Genomic DNA, 13718 nt, shown 5'->3' on the forward strand with positions numbered 1-13718 from the left:
TCTGTGAAGTTGTGGATGTAGATTCACCCTGGCATTGACCTCCAGAGCATTCTGCTTTCACTGCCCAATCAAATTTCAATTATTAGTGCTGGCTACACACAGACACCTTTCAAAAGGGGAGACAGCACACAGTTGGTAAGCTGCCTGCATTGTAATTGCTGTAAAAATAATGTGTGACCAACACTGGTAACCACTATTTATTGTATAAGTTTGTATGTCTGTGTATGTTTGCAGAAAACAGGAAGCTGCAACTCAGATGTGATACACTTGCAAAAGTTTGTTGAAAAAGGTGTCCTAATGTCGGACTTAACATCCAAATATATGGAAGGGTGTGAGGTTGCTATATTTATCACAAGGATACAGATTAATGTCAACAAGTATAGTTGGGATTGTCCAATTTAACCGAAATACCACTTTAAAATGGCTTGTAAGTTTTAATTTTTACCAAACAATCTCTCTAAAATGCAAAATTATTTTCGGGTGTGTTATTCTTTCAGCTTTTAATTCTTGCTGTAATTTATTTTTAAAGATTTTCAAAAAGATTGTTCCTTTCATATTTTTTGACTCATGAATTCATAACTTTACCAACCCCGCCCCCCATTTATTCCTGATTCCTCAATTTGACTTGTTCAGGAGATACCAGAGATTAATGGGAATTTGGAGCTCACTGCCTGTGAGAGTGATTGTGGGAGAAATACTTATAACATTTTAGAAGTATTTAGATGTGCATTTTGCAATACCAAGGCATAAAAAAAAACTTCAGGCCAAGTGCTAGAAAATAGGATTAGAATAGTGGATAGTTGTTTTAGGCTGATGCAGATGTGATGGGGCAAACAGCCTTTTTCTGTGTTGTAGACTGCAGTTCACATAGGCCCCAGATTTTCTGCAGGTTTCTTTATGTCATTTGGTTGTTGGATGTCAGGACTTTTCATATAAAGTTCTTTGTAAAGTATAAAATTAAGCACAACAAATGAACAATGGGAAGTGTTTGATCATCACATCCAACTGTCTGGTCATGGCTAGATTCCTCGGCCCAAGTGGACAGGGGCAAATACATTTTTCTGTTGTGTTAGTTTTCTTCCCATCCTGCTGCAAATCCCATCTAGCAGTTTCAGGTCTGCAAATGCTCACTCAATAATGTTGCTTCTGAGTTGTTCTTGAAGGCAGGCATCAAAACCCTGTACCTTATGTACCAGCACATTATGTGCCCTTGCTACTGACATCCCACAAATGAATTAAAAAGAAATTTTCAATGGGGAATCCCAGATGTGCTGATTTATATGTTGGTTTTCCCTTGATCAATGTGATTATTCATTATGAACTATCATAAACATTATGTTGGTGCACAAAAATTAAAATAAAGAAAGCAAAGTAGACAAAAAGATGGAAAAGAACCCAACTGCTATCCCACAGCTATTTAACTAGGAGGCAGTGTCACTGTTTGGAGGTGAGACTTCCACTCCTCTCTTGTGTCACAAAGCTGGACCTTTTCTCAAAGTTACTGTGCCCTTGTGTTTTTTTTGGTTGGGGTGGGGGGGTGTAATTGGCCAGGCTCCAACTAGTTTCCTGATGAAGGGCTTTTGCCCGAAACGTCGATTTTGCCTGTCCTCGGATGCTGCCTGAATTGCTGTGCTCTTCCAGCACAACTGATCCAGAATCTGGTTTCCAGCATCTGCAGTCATTGTTTTTACCAGGCTCCAACTAGGCTGGGTTTGAAAGGTTTACTGGGGCTTTTTTTGTTTACCTCTAACAGATAATGCCAATGGCATAAGGCTTTCATGTCTTAAAAGAAAGAATAATCAAATGGGAGTGGCCAGCTAGCTGTGTAGCTAGCCTTTGTTTAGATTAGAGTTAGTTCAGCAGCAGGGTGTGAAGAAAGGCTGTTGGAAGCAAGTTCAGCCTAGTACACACTCTCTCTCCCTCTCTCTTTCTCTCTCTCTCTCTCTCTGACTTAAAACCTGTAAACCTTTGTTTGATTTTACCTTTTGTGCCAAGGGGGTGTTTATGGGGATTGTTGCAAGTATTTATGGAACAGCATCATTAGGTCGGGCTAGTCTGTTAGATTTTTGGATTGGATAGGTTATCTGGTATTTTATTTTCTGTTCTTTGTGTTTCATTCCGTAATCTTGTAAATAAATTCTGTTTGTTTAAAACTTGGCAGTCAGACCAGCTAATTCACTCCAGGAATATCCACTGTATACTTACCTGAAACAAATAGCAAAGTTACAGTGTGGGCTATCTCCTTCAAAATGTTTTGAGTGGTTGGGACTGATCCATAACACTTGGTAGGAAGTCCTGCCTTTAAGAAAAGCTGGCCAATCTGATAGCCAGCATTTCTACAGTTCCATTAGGAGTGGTATGATGGCAGGCAGTCCAGTATGCTGAGGAGTCTGGATTAACAATTAAATCTAGAGTCTCACCAGTATTGAGCTGGCAGATCTTGATGAGGGAGTTGAGAGGGTTATTACATTGGCTACAAGAAGCCCTGAGATGGTTAAAGTGAATAGATGATCTTGGGGATGGTGCTTTAAAACAAACCAAGTGTCTGTCAAGGAAGGACCTCCTAAAACTAAAGCTCACAGACTTTCTGACTAGCATCTTCTCATTGTGACATAAAACTGGCAGCAATGGGATTGATTGACTACCTAAATAGTCCTACGGTTAGGCAGGTCATTTCAACAGCTCCATCTGAGCCTATTCAAATGCATGTGAATGATACCTTCTGGATTTTAGGTGCTTCCCACCTTCAAACCCACCAGCATGGAGCATATAATCCAGCCCAATGTTTCTGTTGAGTGATTTGCTGCATTAAATGTATAAGCTCTCAAAATATTCCCTGTAAATCTGTGATTCATGTGATAGATAAACACATTTCCTTTTGTGTTTAATGCCATTATTTAAGCCCTTCAGTTAGTTTATTGCTAGTGATCATCTGGGGTAGTTAAGAGATGCTCCAGCAATGGAGCACACAGTACAAGTTCATAACTGTATGTATCTGTCATAGTCAGGGATTCTGGCACTAGAATAAGGTCTGCTTGAAAAATCAGAACACACAGGAACACACCAATATCTTGTCACCTTGTCACAGATCATAAAATCTGTGTTCCACTGGTGCTCTGCTTTGGTTCAAGGATGGTGATCTAGTGGTACTATGGTAAATTATTACTCCAGAGACACAGGTAATGTTCATGACAGACTTGAATTCAATTTTAAAAATCTGGACTTAAGAGTCTAACGATGACCATTAAACAGCTGTTGATTGTAAGAAAAACTATCTGGTTTACTAATGTCCTTTAAGGGAGGAAATCTAGCATCCTTACGTGGTCTGGCCTATATGTGACTCCAGACCAACAGCAATGCTGGTGACTTTTAATTGCCCCCTGGGTACTAGCTAGTGATTCCAGCATCCAATGAATTAATTTGTGGGCGGCACGGTGGCACAGTGGTTAGCACTGCTGCCTCACAGCGCCAGTGACCCGGGTTCAATTCCCGCCTCAGGCGACTGACTGTGTGGAGTTTGCACGTTCTCCCCGTGTCTGCGTGGGTTTCCTCCGGGTGCTCCGGTTTCCTCCCACAGTCACAAAGATGTGCAGGTCAGGTGAATTGGCCATGCTAAATTGCCTGTAGTATTAGGTAAGGGGTAAATGTAAATGTAGGGGTATGGGTGGGTTGCGCTTCGGCGGGCCGGTGTGGACTTGTTGGGCCGAAGGGCCTGTTTCCACACTGTAATGTAATCTAATCTAATCTAATTAAAAAGAAAGCAGTGTCTTGGAAGTCAACACTCATTAATATTATATTAGTATTTTCTATTGTATAAATAGTCAAAGACCAAGAGTTTAGGAGAAAGTGAGGACTGCAGATGCTGGAGATCAGAGTCAAAAAGTGTGGTGCTGGAAAAGCACAGTTGGGTCAGGCAGCATCCTAGGAGCAGGAGATTTGACATTTCAAGCTAAGATCTTCATTGAGTTTACTGTAGCATCTAAATAAAAACTGTCTAGGCTATCAGATTCATGCAACCAAGTTACTTCAATAAGCATTTTCCTGCATTGCATGTTGTTCTTGTTGCAATAAAATACTGTTACTTACACTAAGCTTCAATAGAGTATTTGCTTTGGCGGGAGGTGACCACACTGAAGGATTTGTTATGTGCAACTGGGGTAAGAAATCCCAAACTGAAACATATTCTGTGAAACCAGCAGGAGGCTTGGCTTAACAGTTTAGGAAAAATAAAGTATTATGGAATTATAGACATTTGACAGCCCAGCACTTTCACAATTTGGTTCATCCTTGCAGCTTGCCATGCAGCAAATTTCTCATTTAATTTGCATATTTATTGGAAGAGTCCAAAAAAAAGGAATGTTTCCTTTGAATAAGGTTAAAAGAATTTAGTGGACATAGGACCCTCAGTACCCTAAAATGGAGTCAGGAAAAGCAGAATATAAATAATATGTGCAAGAGATTTGAAAAACATATTAAATAACACTAAATGAAAATTTAATTTTACACATATAAGTACCACTATTAATACTATGTATTATTTTCTTGTAATTTTATTTCCAGTTATTCAAATTAGTAAGACAACATTATACCATAATGAATGATTTACCATAGATGAATTTGGCTAAGTCAATGAGCATTAAGTTATTTTAAAGAATCTGGACACTGTTCATTTCTTTATCACATTGTTATTAAAAACATTCTTACCTGAGGATGATGACTTGGAATTGGTGGTGCTTGCGTTAACCCAAAGGAATCTAGAAAAAAAAACACAGTAAGAATATCTGTAAGATATAATTGCAAGCCATAAACATCAAGTCATTTCAGTACTCCTTAAATCAAGGTTGTGGATAAACAAACTTTTCAGACAGAGTGCAATATTGCTTTAATTGAAATGATGCACATGATTCTTAAAATAGGTTACATTTACAGCATCTCCTTGTAGGCATGTTATTTTCAGCAAATATGATGCAAACTTGTAAACGACAGGCTTAATGTTTACAGCATAAGTTCCAAATGTCAGAGGAGTTAACAGTTTTGCCAATTTGATAGCCTTTTACAAAATTCACAAGGAACGAGGGCAGTTGAAAGAGACCCTCAGTATTCCAGGACTGAGATCTTTAAAAGAAAATTACAGGATGTAAATTATTGCTGGCTAGGCGACCATTTGTTATGCATCTCTAATTCCCTTAAGAAAGTGCTGCCACTTGAACAACTGCAATCCGTGTGAAGTACGAACACCTGCAGTTCTGTAAGTAGGGTGTTTTATGAGTTTGACTCAGTGATCATGAAGAAATTATAATATAGTTCTAAGTTAAGATGGTGAGTAGCTTGGAGGAGAACTTGCAGACTGTGATGTTCCCAAGTGTCTGCAAATAGAATAGTAGAAAAACTTCCTAGTACTTAGCAACCAGCTTCTTTCCCTGTACCAAAGTAAGAGCCATCTACAGGACAGTTTCCAGTGTAGACTCCCAAATTGTATTGATTTCAGCTTTTGCTAATTTCAAGCTTTTGGATGGCTTCCCTCTCTAGGTGATGCTGACTATCTATATCAGGGTCCATTTCTCAATCACTTCTCTTGGTAATAATAACTGCCTTGCAGGTGTCCTCATCCCACTCAATATTTCTTGTTCATCTACATTAATGCCCCTAAAACTTCTGAGATGATATTCATTCTTAACTAAGTGTTCTTTGAAAGATATCTAGTCCGCTGGCCCACTTCGTTCTCTAGGAACAGATCCAGTAATTCTTGCATACTGTTCTTTCTTTGGCATTATCCCAACCAATATTTGGGTAATTATAGTCCTGTAATATCAAAACTTTACAGTTTTGCACATTCCTGTGATATCTCTGCAGATTTATTCCTCTATTATGATTTGGAGATGTAATGTATACTCCTAGTAATCTAATAATACTTTTCTTGCCTCTCAGTTCTAAGTAAATGGATCTGTCCTTGTCCTCTTGATGAAACCCAGAACTGTCACTACACTTCTTTCTTCCTCCCTTATTTTTTAAAACTCTTTGTATCTGCAAATATTAAGTACCAAGTACTCATTTTCTTAAAACCACATTTCTCTCATTGCCACTACATCATAATCCTACATAACTATTTGTACTTATAACTCACAAAACTCATTAAACACATTTTATGTTTATGAATATTTAAATAACTTTGTCTTTGTAATCTTTGAAATCCTTTTCAATCTGCTCCTATTTAATATGCTAATACTGTCTTAACTAATACTATCCACACTCACTTTATGTACCTTATTCACCTTTTTTACTACTTCATGCACTAGTTTTCTCCAACATTTATCCTATTGACCTTATTCCCCTTTGTACTTCGATATACTGCTATTCATGTCCCTTACCATTTTAGTTTAACTTCTCTCTGATTAATCTGGTGGACTTCCAATTGAGAATAGTGGTCCTGGTCCTGAATAGTACAAACCGTTGCATCTGAATAAGTAATTCGTGAACCTTAACTGTTATGAATGCTGAATGTATCCTCCTGTTTCGACTTTCATTTGCACATAGCATTGGAAGTAATTCAGAGAATATTAATGGTCCTGCATTTAACTTATTTCTTATTTCCTGAAAACCTGACTCGAGGGCTTCACTACCTGTTCACTTCATGTCAACTTGTGCTGGCTGGCTTACTCCTTTTCTCCTGCATAAAATTCTGCACCATCTTCATTATATGGAGCGTGGGTTGGTACCTGGGACTTCGATGTTGTGGCTATTACAGAGTGAAGCAATTAGTGTAGATTCTATTCCTGTATTGGCTGAAGTTACGATGAAGGACTCTCCTTCTCAGTTTCTCACCTTGCCTGAGGTGTGATGATCCTCAGATTAAACCATGGCCTATGTCTCTCTCTAATGAGAGAGCAGCCCTATGGTCTGTTACCTTCCGTCACTGCCATTTTTCTGGGTGTGCATCAGAGCCACCCGTAGAGTCATCGAGATGTACAGCACAGCAACAGATCTTCCAGTTCAACTCATTCGTGCTGACCAGATATCCTAAATTAATCCAGTCCCATTTGTCAGCATTTAGCCCATAGTATTACGGAGACATGGCTAGAACAGGAACAGGATTGGCTGTTGCAGGTTCCAGGATTTAAATGTTTTAGTAGGGTCAGAGGTGGGGGTAAAAGAGGGGGAGGTGTGGCATTGCTTGTCAAAGATAGTATTACAGTGGTGGAAAGGACGATGGATGAGGACTTGCCATCTGAGGTAGTTTGGGCTGAGGTTAGGAATAGGAAAGGTGAGGTCACCCTGTTAGGAGTCTTTTACAGGCCTCCTAATAGTCCTAGAAACATAGAAGAAAGGATAGGGAAGGTGATTCAGGAGATGAGTGACAGTAATAGGGTGGTTGTTATGGGGGACTTTAACTTTCCTGATATTGATTGGGAAAGCTATAGCTCAAGTTCGTTAGATGGGTCAGTGTTTGTTCAATGTGTGCAGGAGAGTTTCCTGACACAATATGTAGACAGGCCAACAAGAGGTGAGGCCATACTGGATTTGGTTCTGGGTAACGAACCAGGCCAGGTGTTAGAATTAGAGGTAGGTGAGCACTTTGGGGATAGTGACCATAATTCGGTGATTTTTACTCTCGTGATGGAGAGGGATAAGTGTGTACTACAGGGCAAGAGTTATAGCTGGGGTCAGGGAAATTATGATGCGCTGAGGCATGACTTAGGATGTGTGGCTTGGAAAAGTAGACTCCAAGGCAAGAGTGTAAATGATATGTGGAGCTTGTTCAAGGAGCAACTATTGAGTGTCCTTGATAATTATGTACCTGTCAGGCAGGGAGGAAAGGGTCGTGCGAGGGAGCCGTGGTTTAATAAGGAATTGGAATCCCTTGTTAAATGGAAGAGGGCGGCCTATCTCAAGATGAGACGTGAAGGTTCAATTGTGGCGATTGAGAGGTATAGGGTAGCCAGGAAGGACCTGAAGAGAGAGCTAAGAGCAGCAAGGAGGGGACATGAAAGGTCCTTAGTCGGTAGGATTAGGGAAAACCCTAAGGCTTTCTATAGGTATGTTAGGAATAAAAGAATGACTAGGGTAGGAATAGGTCCAGTCAAGGATAGTAGTGGGAAGTTGCGTGTGGAGGCGGAAGAGATTGGGGAGACACTGAATGAATACTTTTCTTCAGTATTTACTCAGGAACAGGGCATTGTCGTCGATGTGAATACTGAGTCACAAATAAGTAGAATGGATGGCTTTGAGGTATGTAGAGAAGAGGTGTTGGAAATCCTGGAAAAGGTGAAAATAGATAAGTCCCCTGGGCCTGATGGCATTTATCCTAGGATTCTCTGGGAAGCAAGGGAGGAGATTGCAGAGCCATTGGCCTTGATTTTTATGTCCTCTTTGTCTACAGGAATAGTGCCAGAAGACTGGAGGATAGCAAATGTGGTTCCCTTGTTCAAAAAGGGGAGTAGGGATAACCCTAGTAACTATAGGCCGGTGAGTCTCACTTCTGTTGTGGGCAAAGTCTTAGAGAGAATTGTAAGGGATAGGATTTATGCACATCTGGATAGGAATAATGTGATCAAGGATAGTCAGCATGGTTTTGTGAAGGGCAGGTCGTGCCTCACAAACCTTATTGAATTCTTTGAAAAGGTGACGTATGAGGTTGATGAGGGGAAAGCGGTAGATGTGGTATATATGGATTTTAGTAAGGCGTTTGATAAGGTTCCCCATGGTAGGCTACTGCAGAAAATACGGAGATATGGCATTGAGGGTGAGTTGGAGGTTTGGATTAGGAATTGGCTGGATGGAAGAAGACAGAGGGTAGTAGTTGATGGCAAAGTTTCTTCATGGAGTGCCGTCACTAGCGGTGTTCCGCAAGGATCTGTTTTGGGACCATTGCTGTTTGTCATTTTTATAAATGACCTTGAAGAGGGGTTAGAAGGTTGGGTGAGCAAGTTTGCGGATGATACGAAAGTCAGAGGAGTTGTTGACAGTGAGGAAGGATGTGGCAGGTTACAGCAGGATATAGAGAAGCTGCAGAGCTGGGCAGAAAGGTGGCAAATGGAATTCAATGTAGCTAAGTGTGAGGTGATTCACTTTGGGAAGAATAACAAAAAGATGGGGTACTGGGCTAATGGTCGGATACTTGGAAGTGTGGATGAGCAGAGGGATCTTGGTGTTCATGTACACAGATCTCTGAAAGTTGCCACCCAGGTAAATAGTGCGGTGAGGAAGGCATATGGCGTACTGGCTTTTATTGGTAGAGGAATTGAGTTCCGGAGTCCTGAGGTCATGATGCAGTTGTATAAGACTCTGGTGCGGCCGCATCTGGAATATTGTGTGCAGTTTTGGTCGCCATACTATAGGAAGGATGTGGAGGCACTGGAATGGGTGCAGAGGAGGTTTACCAGGATGTTGCCTGGTATGGAAGGAAGATCGTATGAGGAAAGACTGAGACACTTGGGGCTATTTTCATTAGAGAAAAGAAGGTTTAGGGGTGACTTGATTGAGGTGTACAAGATGATTAGGGGGTTAGATAGGGTTGACAGTGTGAACCTTTTCCCGCGTATGGAGTCGGGTATTACAAGGGGGCATAGCTTTAAATTAAGGGGGGGTAGATATAGGACTGAAGTTAGGGGTAGGTTCTTCACTCAGCGAGTCGTAAGTTCATGGAATGCCCTGCCAGTAGCAGTGGTGGACTCTCCCTCTTTATGGGCATTTAAGCGGGCATTGGATAGGTATATGGAGGATAGTGGGTTAGTATAGGTTAGGTGGGCTTGGATCGGCGCAACATCGAGGGCCAAAGGGCCTGTACTGCGCTGTATTCTTCTATGTTCTATGTTCTATGTTCTATATGGTTTACCCTTGTACCCTGTGTAAAAGGTTAAAATAAGAACTCTAATGGATTATTACTTGCTTTAATTTTGTCTAGCAAGCATCTATTATGTTTTCTTCTCAATAATGTTTAGTAATACACAAGTGGTTACATACCAACTGGGTGATCAGGATTTGGACACGGTTCAGTGAGAACTTGAAGAAGACCATCAGACTTGTAGTAGTAATGGTCAACCATCTACGAAGAATATTTTCCATAAAATTAAGTACATGTATAACAACAACACTGCTCTAGATTGATACAATGGTTAGACTTTACATCAACATCTCTGTTCTGCAGTTCTCATACATAGGTAAAAACAAAGACTGCAGATGCTGGAAACCAGATTCTGGATCAATGGTGCTGGAAGAGCACAACAGTTCAGGCAGCATCCGAGGAGCTTCAGCAAAATTGACGTTTCGGGCAAAAGCCCTTCATCAGGAATAAAGGCAGAGAGCCTGAAGCGTGGAGAGATAAGCTAGAGGAGGGTGGGAGTGGGGAGAAAGTAGCATAGAGTACAATGGGTGAGTGGGGGAGGAGATGAAGGTGATAGGTCAGGGAGGAGAGGGTGGAGTGGATAGGTGGAAAAGGAGCTAGGCAGGTCGGACAAGTCCGGACAAGTCAAGGGGACTGGAAGTTTGAAACTAGGATGAGGTGGGGGAAGGGGAAATGAGGAAGCTGTTGAAGTCCATATTGATGCCCTGGGGTTGAAGTGTTCCGAGGCGGAAGATGAGGCGTTCTTCCTCCAGGCGTCTGGTGGTGAGGGAGCGGCGGTGAAGAAGGCCCAGGACCTCCATGTCCTCTGCAGAGTGGGAGGGGGAGTTGAAATGTTGGGCCACAGGGCGGTTTGATTGATTGGTGCAGGTGTCTCGGAGATGTTCCCTAAAGCGCTCTGCTAGGAGGCGCCCAGTCTCCCCAATGTAGAGGAGACCGCATCGGGAGCAACAGATACAATAAATGATATTAGTGGATGTGCAGGTAAAATTTTGATGAATATGGAAGGCTCCTTTAGGGCCTTGGATAGAGGTGAGGGAGGAGGTGTGGGCACAGGTTTTACAGTTCCTGTGGCGGCAGGGGAAAGTGCCAGGATGGGAGGGTGGGTCGGAGGGGGGCGTGGACCTGACCAGGTAGTCACAGAGGGAACGGTCATTGCGGAAGGCGGAAAGGGGTGGGGAGGGAAATATATCCCTGGTGGTGGGGTCTTTTTGGAGGTGGTGGAAATGTCGGCGGATGATTTGGTTTATGCGGAGGTTTGTAGGGTGGAAGGTGAGCACCATGGGCGTTCTGTCCTTGTTATGGTTGGAGGGGTGGGGTTTGAGGGCGGAGGTGCGGGATGTGGACGAGATGCGTCCCTCACCTCTATCCAAGGCCCTAAAGGAGCCTTCCATATCCATCAAAATTTTACCTGCACATCCACTAATATCATTTATTGTATCCGTTGCTCCCGATGCTGTCTCCTCTACATTGGGGAGACTGGGCGCCTCCTAGCAGAGCGCTTTAGGGAACATCTCCGAGACACCCGCACCAATCAACCACACCGCCCCGTGGCCCAACATTTCAACTCCCCCTCCCACTCTGCCGAGGACATGGAGGTCCTGGGCCTCCTTCACCGCCGCTCCCTCACCACCAGACGCCTGGAGGAAGAACGCCTCATCTTCCGCCTCGGAACACTTCAACCCCAGGGCATCAATGTGGACTTCAACAGCTTCCTCATTTCCCCTTCCCCCACCTCATCCTAGTTTCAAACTTCCAGTCCCCTTGACTTGTCCGGACTTGTCCGACCTGCCTAGCTCCTTTTCCACCTATCCACTCCACCCTCTCCTCCCTGACCTATCACCTTCATCTCCTCCCCCACTCACCCATTGTACTCTATGCTACTTTCTCCCCACTCCCACCCTCCTCTAGCTTATCTCTCCACGCTTCAGGCTCTCTGCCTTTATTCCTGATGAAGGGCTTTTGCCCGAAATGTCGATTTTGCTGAAGCTCCTCGGATGCTGCCTGAACTGCTGTGCTCTTCCAGCACCATTTATCCAGTTCTCATACATAGCCATTTATTCTGACTAGCCTTTAATCTGTGACGAATAATGCATGATCATTTCAGATTTTAATTTTCCCATGCACTGTATTAATCTGCAATGAGTTGACACCTGTGCAAAGAAATTTTAATCAAATAAGTTATATCTGTGCACTATTTGAAAGAAATGAAAATTGTCTTTTCTCCTAAAATGATACATTTTTCTCTTGTCATCCATTTGTTTTCTGCTTTCCTTCCATTTTCCTTCTTGAAAAAAAAATTCTTTTAAAGACCATGGGAACTTTATTTGCAGTAGATGTGACTGTACTTAAAAATCTGATATTTTGTACTGAATTTTGCAATTCTGGACAAATTGTACTGAAAAACCAACACAACAACAAATGAAACTCTTCACTGGTGTTTAGTTTTTAATATCCTAATATTCAATCTGCGGTAATTTAACACTAGTAATGTGTTGACTTTTAGTATTTCGTTTTAGTCAATCTATTCATATATACATAATGATACATGTTTGAGGCAAGTAGCATTTGAAGCCAAATCTTCTGGCACAAAGATAAATATAAGAACCACAGCATCAACTTTTATAGTTGCTCATATTTGTGTTTTCCACAAAGCCAAATACGTAATGACAAGTTTGTGATTATAATCAGCAGGAATTCACTCAGAAAAGCACAATTGACAGAAAAAAGAAAAGTGACGTAAAATTTTAGAAAATGAATCAAGAAGGTTTCATAAATAAATTGGTTGCAAGTATCAGACAGTTAAGAAGATTGCAACTGGGGTCAGGTGTGCAATAAAACACAATGTCACATTAATCTTGGGTGGATTATACTTTGTGCTGATGGACAAAGAAAGAAAGAGGAATGGGGCCAGTCAGATCGAGTCAGAAAGCTTGCTTGCACACAAATGTTAAGCATGTTACTTTCAGTCAGAAGAGGGATCAGATTTTGTGTCAAGGGAGAAGAGAACAGATGATTAATTTTCTGACATCAGGAGAACAAAAACTGTGAAATAAGAAAAGATTTTAAAAAACCTAAAAGCTAAAAATAACGTGTATTTCGTTTTTAAAAATAAAGGGTCTTTTATGCCCTGGTAACAATGGATGGTTCATGATGCCTTTTGGTTGGACCAAAATACAGTTAAGATCTAATAAGTTATGGTATTATTTTGCCAGAATTGACAAAACAATGTTAATAGTAATATTACATTCTTACGATATTTAAACGTACATTTGTACTTCTTTAAATAAATGGATATCAATACAGAAAGAAAAGAGAAGAACCATCCCTGCTTGCCATTGGAGCCATTTAAGGATTCAGTAAAACATTGAACAATAGATCAAGTCAGAGAATACATGGAATTTTCTGATAATTGTTTGCTCTGGATCTTTATTGTATCACTGAAAACTGGTCTGGGTTTCAGTTACATCATTACTTTCTAAACTAACACCACCAGAAACAGAGGAGCTACTTGTTCATCTCATCACAGGTTGTGGAATCTTATTGTGTACTAAATGACTGTCAGATTTGCTTAGTTATTAATAACTTTGAAATGTTTCTGAGGGACATCGCAAGGCCTGAAACATGCACATTTTCTTCTCATGCTAGGACTTCTGGTTCAAGCAGTTTTCATGCAATTGCAAGAGGTTGCTGATATTCCTAGATCTTTTTGTAATTTGACAAAATTTGAGTTCGGAACTTACTTACAGATTTTCCCATCAACCACTGTACCAATTCCTCGAAAGGTTAGTCTTTGTGTCCAGGTTTTCTTATGAGGTTATAGTGCTGATTGGGAAAACTCTTGAATGCTATTGTGATAACATTTTGATCCTTGCCACGT

The 13718-nt window shown here is 41.3% G+C and overlaps 1 protein-coding gene across 2 annotated transcripts in view; it reads right to left on the reverse strand.

The window, feature by feature from the left end:
* syk (spleen tyrosine kinase) overlaps window positions 1–13718 on the reverse strand; it is a 199035-nt gene that overhangs the window by 59659 nt on the left and 125658 nt on the right. For both annotated transcript variants that reach the window (XM_087997072.1, XM_043714053.2), the window contains exons 5-6: window positions 9961–10042; window positions 4705–4754 (exon numbers count right to left, since the gene is read on the reverse strand). In XM_087997072.1, coding sequence (XP_087853198.1) covers window positions 4705–4754; window positions 9961–10042 — 132 coding nt within the window. The remainder of the gene's footprint in view (window positions 1–4704; window positions 4755–9960; window positions 10043–13718) is intronic.

The sequence above is a fragment of the Chiloscyllium plagiosum genome, unplaced genomic scaffold (assembly GCF_037043375.1).
Source record: "Chiloscyllium plagiosum isolate Xiang-an unplaced genomic scaffold, Cpla_swu_hap1 HiC_scaffold_2, whole genome shotgun sequence".
Taxonomy (NCBI): Eukaryota; Metazoa; Chordata; class Chondrichthyes; order Orectolobiformes; family Hemiscylliidae; genus Chiloscyllium; species Chiloscyllium plagiosum.